General features: G+C 35.4%; 1 protein-coding gene across 1 annotated transcript; it reads right to left on the reverse strand.

Annotated features, from left to right (window-relative positions):
* Positions 1–5227: 5227 nt before the first annotated feature.
* On the reverse strand, positions 5228–6433 carry LOC105744845 (RNA-binding protein 3). The gene has a single exon (XM_058276509.2). The coding sequence runs from the start codon at positions 6356–6358 to the stop codon at positions 5888–5890; it is 471 nt and encodes a 156-aa protein (XP_058132492.1). The 5' UTR covers positions 6359–6433; the 3' UTR covers positions 5228–5887.
* Positions 6434–7748: the final 1315 nt, after the last annotated feature.

The following is a 7748-nucleotide window of genomic DNA, read 5'->3' on the forward strand; positions in this document are numbered from 1 at the left end:
ATACTTTAAGAATATTTTCTCCCAGTGTGTGGCTGGGTAATAATTTTTAACAGTAGTTTTAGATGAGAGTTTAATTTTGTTTAAGTATAACTTACAATTTTTCTTTTATAATTATTGTGCTCTAATAATCTCCTTCCTGAATTAACTACTAATTTTTAAAGGATTTTAGTTCAATGTTGATTTTTTGTAAACTCTATTACTTCAGATATTATTGTCATTATTTCATTCAGTCTTTTTAATTCCAATTAAGGAACAAATACACATTTTCTTTGTCCATCATCCTTTTTTGCATATAATACCTTCCATCTCTCTGAGTTTATTTTCCTTCTTTCATATATACAGACTTTAAAAGCTCTCTGATTAAAGCATTTTGACAATAAACTCAGTTTTTATTTTTCTGAAATACCTTTATTTCCTCCTTATTATGGAAAGACATTTCCACCAACTTTATGCTTTTAGGTTAACATCTGTTTTCTTCTGACATTTTGAAAATATTAATCTAGTGTCTACTGGCTTCCATAGGTCAGATATTCGTCTAAATGTCTTTCCTTTTTAGATAAATACTATGTTCTCATGAACTGTTTGTAAGATCTCTTTGCTATTTTGTTGGTTTTGCTTTGTATATTTAATGTGCAGAGTTGTAGATTTAAATAAAACAATTGTATCTATTCTCTTTGGATTTTATTTTCTGAGTTTATAGATACATTATTTCATCAGTTCTAAATGTACTTAAACTTTAGATAACTGAATATTTCATTGCCTGTATTCTTTTTTCTATAATTTTGTTTAGATATATTTTGTCAGGTTTCTCACTCTCTACTCCACGTCTCATAAATTCTCTTAATATTTTACTTTTTTTCACTCTTTTTTTTTCACTGCTTTGAATTCCCTGTAATTTCTTTAGTTAGGTCATTAATTCTCTTTTTAGTTGTGTCCAAAAAGTTCTGTAAATGTTGACAGCATTTTAAATTTTAGTCTGTATTTTTTTTTATTTTTCAGTTCCAGAACTTTATAATTTTTAAAAAATCTTTTTGATCAGTTTTAATTACTTTTTTATTTCCTTATGCTCTTCATTTTCTTCTATTGCTTTAAAAATATTGTATATATATATTATGCATCTGTTAATTCTTTTTAGTTCTGATTCTGAGTGTTTTTAAATTTTATCATCATCATCAATTTCATCATCAAGAGTAGATTTTATAAACTATTATCATTTTTTCTTAACGTTTTGCATGAGAATTTTTAATTTTCTTTTGAAATTCAGTTCTTTGTACATTATCTATAGAGATTCTGTGATACTTCTTCATAAAAAGGTATTGATTCCATCCTAGTACAATTTTAATTTCAATTTTGGGTTGAATACTTTTAGACCCTATATGTACTATGAATTTCAGCACTGAATCAACGTGAGTACAGTGAACCTTGGAAACTTTGGAGATTGTTTTCTTTCCTTTGTCTCTACCCAGAAGCAAAGTTGAGACACAGGGGATTCCTGGTGAGCTCCCTCTGTAGAGAAAGTCATTATTTATTTTCTTTAACTTCAGATCCTGAGAAGCTGGCTTTTAGTTTTCTTGGGTTCATGTGGTATCTTTAACTCAACTTTCCAATTTGCCTGATCCAATCTTTTTCTTCTTTCCCCCAACCACTGAACAATTTAAAATCCTGTTTATAAGCTTTCAGAATTTGGTAGGTCTCTTTGATAAAACACATGCTTATGTGCTCAATTATCCATGAGAAATTGTGCTTTCCTGTCAGTTCTGATCTCTGAATATATATGCCTATTTCAATCTATAGCTATCTATCTATCTGATCTTTCATGCTATTTTTAATAAGTAGTGCTTCTTGAGCATTAATTTACCATATAAATAGAAACATATGTCACAGTACTTCACAGAGGTTGTATTGAATAATTAGCTTAGGACCAGAAATGTAGATCTAAAGTGGTAAAGAGATTGAAAATATTAAAATACATAACGAATTAATTAATATTAATGTTTTTATATCATGCCATTCATGAAAAATCATAACAGCAGGTTGTAGGAAGGAAACACAATTTCATTGCAGAAGCATTCAAAATCTATGAAAGTATAAGATTATAAAAATCTATAAACTATGAAGATTATGAAAATATCACAGTCAGAAATTCTTCATTTTTCTCTGAATGCAGCTGAAAACTTAACACCCTCCCCCCCCACCCTTATACCCCACCCCCGGTGCAAAAAACTTTATTGTTTTCACTTGGTTCATGGCTTGCTAGAGGGCTACAAGGTGCTTGGTAAAAAGATGTCTCCTGGCTTATAGGAGGGGCTCAGGCAGAAGTGCAAATGCCAGGGAATGCAGGCACCCCTCCCAGAAGCTCTTTAGACTCTGAAGGCTCCTACACATGATTGACGGTGAGCCTTTCAAAGAAATACTCACCCAGGCCTTGGTCAATGGATTTCCCATCTTCTTGATGAGTTTCATCTCCTCATCTAGGAAATGTGCCTTCAAAAAGTCAGAGACATGAGAGTCTGCACGGACAGAATCCCTGACATGAAGATCCAAAAGGGCCTAGTTCAAGTTTTTCTCGAGGGCCATGACTGCTTCCATGGTGTATAGGCTTTTCTCCTTGATTTTGGGATGAGTTCTGCATGTACTGAAGAGGGTGTGGGGCCATGCTGGTTTTGCACTTTTAAGAAAATCAAGAAGTGTTCCATATCCTTCAAGGCCACATACTGCAGCTGAAGTAAAAGCACTGAGGCAGAAGTTGGTGTAAGAGACCAGCAGATGCAGACTGACCAGGTGATTGAGGGAGGCCTCCATTTCAATGGACAAAAACAAAAACAAAAACAAAAAATAATGTAACTGGGGAGCAGATTTAGTCCAAGTGGCTGAGAACCTACTTCTTATGCACGAGGTCCTTGGTTCAATTCCCAGTACCTCCTAAAAGCAAGTAAACAAAAGTGTCAGCTCTCATTGGGGAGCAGATGTAGCTCATGTGTTGAGCACCTGCTTCCCATGTACAAGGTCCTGGGATCAATCTCCGGTTTCTCCTAAAAAAAAAAACAAAAAAAAACAAAAAAACAGTACCAATCTCAGAAGCAGGGGATGGCTGAGAAATTGTTCAGAGTTGGAGAGAAAATTGGAGGGTAGTCAGAAGCTGAAACAGGGATAATCCCCAGGTCTGTTCTGGAGAAGTCACTGACACATCTCGCCTAACCCATTCCTTTTTCCCTTTGGTTTGGTCGTGTGCAGATATTTCAATATAATTCCATTTCACAAGCTGGTAGATACATTAGATCTAATGGAAAAGCCTGCCCATACTTAGAACCCAAACCAGGAACAAGCAACCCCAGTTGCTTTGCCAGGGCAGGAACTCTGTATAAAAGTTGCATGGTAAGTGCTTTTTGCTCAGGCGCAAGGCCCCTTCCTCCTGTAATGTATAGATACCCTGCCCTAGGGCAGCACAGATTTGTCTTTTTTCTCTTAGGGAAAGCCAGGCTGCCATTTACTGACCCTTACCCAAGCAGTCAGACTCCCCAGGCAGGCAGCCACAATGGAATCTCTTTTCCAGCTATTTTAGCTCCTATGTGCTATGCAAGTAATGAAGAGGTCATTTTTTTGCTTAAAGTCTATGTTGTGCCTGAGCCTGTGATTCCATGATATACCACATAGCAACTCACAATTTGTTCTGTCCAAACACTGTCGAAGCAAGAGACAGATCTGTTGGACCAAGCTGTCTGAAACCTTGATCTTTTAATAGCATAGGTTCATTTATCTTCAAAATCCTTCATAATCTTTGCCTGATATGTGGATAGGATTAATACATCCTTTGATTACCAAAATTTTTGAAATTATTTTATCAAAAACCTTGTAAGTACCTATTTTTGTTAACAATAAAATCAATATATTCCCATCATCTTTAAAGTCAAATTTAAAACATTTTTTCCCATGATAGCCTCTGTAGCTGCATTTCAAGTAGTTGTTTCCATCACTTTACTTCCTATAGCTATGTTTATCAATTTTGCAATAATTTAATGTGTATTTATTGATTTTGATAAAAAGATTCTCAAAGTTTTTAAAAATTAGGTGTGCTTCCTTCTCACTAATTGTTTTGCATAGATAATTTGTGCTTATTTTATAAAAACAAAAATTTAGATTTGCAAACAAAACCAGGATCACCCACAACTCAGGGTTTAGCCTGAGAACGTACTGTTGTATTTATTTTCTGTCTTTATATACATATATGCGCATCTAGATATGGCTCCCCAGTGGACATTTCTTATGTGTTCATGCCTAGCTCCCGTAACCCATTCCTGTGTTTGTGGGAGTCCCTATTCAAAGACCAGTGTGTGATTTTGATGGTGGGCAGTGACTGCATTCTTGCAGAAGCTGAAGCTGGGGAACAGGTAATCCGTTTCCACCATCACTGCCCCTGAAACTAGGATTCAGCCTCATAGGGCCATAGCTCAGACAACTAGATTACTGTTAAGCATTTCAAATCAAGAGCAAGTGACACACACAATACACAATTGGATTATCTGGAATTTATTTCCAAGGCAATAACAGGGATCAGAGTGCCAAAATAGGAATAATGACCTCTTTAGATTATAGTTCCTGAGGTATGGCCTTAATTCTTATATATTTCTCAAGTCTAATTTAATATTTTATCATTAATTTTATGAGCTATCAGATGTTCCAATAAATCCCTATTTTTTAAATAATAGCTAGAATCATAGTCAGTTTGAAAGAAACTGATTTGTTCATTTTGCTTTATCTGTGTGTGTACATAATGATACACAAACACACATATGCATGAACACACACAAATATTATCACAAAATATTTAGCTAATTGTATTATTATAGAGAATATTTTGTATGATGCTATTCTCTTAATCCATCTTCTTTCACTGATTTTAATCATATGCTCAATAACGGGCTTTGATTAGTAATACTAAATTTTCTTTAATATTAGATTACATAAATTTCTATTTTTAAATTTTGGTAATTAATAATTTTTTTTTTTTTTTTTTTTTTAGGTACTGGGGCCGGGAGTTGAACCCAGGATCTCATATGTAGACATGTGGAAGCCGGTCATGGAGCTACAGTGACTCCCCTGAGCTGAGTTTTCCATTTGTTTATTTTGTTTTTAGGAGGTACTGGGGATTGAACCTGGGAACTTGTACAACATGGGAAGCAGGCACCCAACAACTTGAACTACATCTGTTTTCCAATATATATGCATATTTAATTTTTTTTTTTTTTTTTTTTTTTTTTTTTTTCAAATTCCAACTTTTTAATCAGCTCCATGAAGGACATCCTAAACACTATGAGACACAACAGAATATTTCTTTCTTCCAGTATTAAAAAAGATGACATTCACAAACATTTTAAAGAAGCTCTTCTATATAATCAGGGTGGTAGTCTTATAACACAGAGTAAAAAACATCTTTTAGCAATCATGTTCTTGATGGAGATTTCTTGTAGGTACGTTCAGAAACTGCTTCCTAACTGTGTTAAGAAAACATTGTGTACAAATTTTTAAAATGTCCCTAGATGCATATTAATTTAAAAAAATATCTTCCTGACCAAACCTTTTTGCCAGAACCAATAATCCTGAGAGCCCAAAATAAAAAACTAGCAAAAGAAAAATACCCAGACTTTACAATGTCCCAGAATTTGTCTTTAAATGGAAGGGAAAACTTTTGAAACACATGGAGCTTTTTAAAAGGTCTTTGACAGGCTACCCTGGGAGCTCAATTCAAAAATAGAAGTTGATGTACTAAAACAAAGACGTTTCAGTGCAGCTCCAAATATCTTTATAAATACAGCCATTTGGAAGGACGATGCTGGATCAGAAGAATTTTTATTCCTTGTGTATCTACATTATGTGTGCATGCCTCATCTCAGTTGTCATAATTGTCTCTGTAATTTCCTCCAGAGTAGCGGTCATAACCACCCTGGTTTCTGCCACCATAGTCTCTGGACCTGCCATATCCATATCCATATCCTCCAGGCCGACTGTCATACCGGCTGCTCCCATATCCTTGGTCCCCACCACCTCGAGAGTAGCTGCGACCACGCCCATGACCCCCAAAGGCACCCCCTCTGGTTCCCCTGGCTGACTTGCCCGCATGGTCCACACGGATCTGGCGGCCATCCAGGGACTCTCCATTCATGGCCTGCATGGCATCTGAGGCATGCTCTGGGTTGGTGAAGGTGATGAAGCCAAAACCCCTAGACCGCTGAGTCTCCCGGTCCTTGACGACGACCACTTCCGAGATAGGCCCGAAGCTGCTGAAGTGGTCTTCCAATGCCTGCTCATCGGTGTTGAAATTGAGCCCTCCCACAAAGAGTTTCCCTTCTTCAGACGACATGGCAAGGAATTCGAGTCCTGGAAATCAGAAAATAAAGCAGACTGATTAACAGCTAACGCCGAGGGACAGAGAGAATGGGCGCATATTTAATCTTAATCACAAATTATTAAATATATAAATGCTCCAAATTCTCAGCCTAAACCAGCATAAGTTTTGAGATATTTAATAATATTTTTAATGAGCAATTTGTAGTGTATTCATACAAAATTTAAGATTTGAAACTTGTCTCTTTCTAATTATGCTGTTTTTCAGATATCTTCCTATTATTTTCCTGATAAATGTTTTGGTTTGTCCTTCATGAAAAGATGTCCTGTAAATGGTATATAATTATAAAATATAAGACAAAAAGACCATTTTCGTGAACATATCAAAAATACAGTGATTTCCCTAAGTAGTTTACAGTGATTATTTCCTTTGTATGATCTTGATCTCCTTATTCCTTTTTTCCCTAAGGATACCAACATTAATTGTGCTTTTCACCTTTATATTATGCACAATTAGATAATCTTCTATTGAAAATACTCTCACAGTCTTTGGGGAATCAGATCTTATCTTTTTCTAACCAATTAACAATTTCTTTCATAGCGTATATGTTATTTCCTTCCTATGGCAGACACAGTTGGTTGCTTTATCTGTTGCTCCCTCTTCTTCCTGAAGAAGAGATTCCTGATTTTTCTCAAGTATCAATGTGCCCAGTCTCAGGCACATTGAACCTCAGAAAGTGATAGCAGTGTTTCCATTTTGCTTCTGATTGGAGCAGTGGTACATACGTGACTCAGTTCTACTTAAACAGAGAGTTAAGAAGCAAGCTGTGAGCATTCTAGAAAAATATTCTCCTTCTTCAAAACAATAGTAGTGAAAGCAGTGCTTCCATCTTTTGGAAATTGTGAATAATGCCACTTTGAACATTGTTGTGCTTATATCTGAGTCCCCTGTTTTCAATTCTTTGTGTATAAACCTAGTACTAGCAGGATTGCCAGGTCATATGGTAATTCTATACTTAGCTTTCTGAAGAATCAGCCAAACTGTCTTCCACAGTGGTTGTACCATTTTACCCTACCATCAGCCATGAATGAGTGTTTTTATTTTTCTACATCCCTTCCAACACTTGCTATTTTCCATTTTTTAATAGCAGCCTTTCTAATGGGTATGAAATGGTATGTCATGATGGTTTTGATTTGCATTTCCCTGATAACTAATGATGTTGAGCATGTTTTCATGTGCTTTCTGGACATTTGTATATCTTCCTTGGAGAGATGTCTGTTCAAGTCTTTTGTAACATTTTATTTGGGTTGTTTGTATTTTTCTGGTTAAGTTGAAGGATTTATTTATATATTCTGAATATTTAACCTTTATTGGGTATGAGAGTTCCTAATGTTTTCTCCCATTG

The sequence above is a fragment of the Dasypus novemcinctus genome, chromosome 15 (assembly GCF_030445035.2).
Source record: "Dasypus novemcinctus isolate mDasNov1 chromosome 15, mDasNov1.1.hap2, whole genome shotgun sequence".
Classification (NCBI taxonomy): domain Eukaryota; kingdom Metazoa; phylum Chordata; class Mammalia; order Cingulata; family Dasypodidae; genus Dasypus; species Dasypus novemcinctus.

Coding starts and splice junctions, on each gene's coding strand:
- LOC105744845 (XM_058276509.2), bottom strand. CDS start 6,358: ATGTCGTCTGAAGAAGGGAAACTCTTTGTGGGAGGGCTCAATTTCAAC.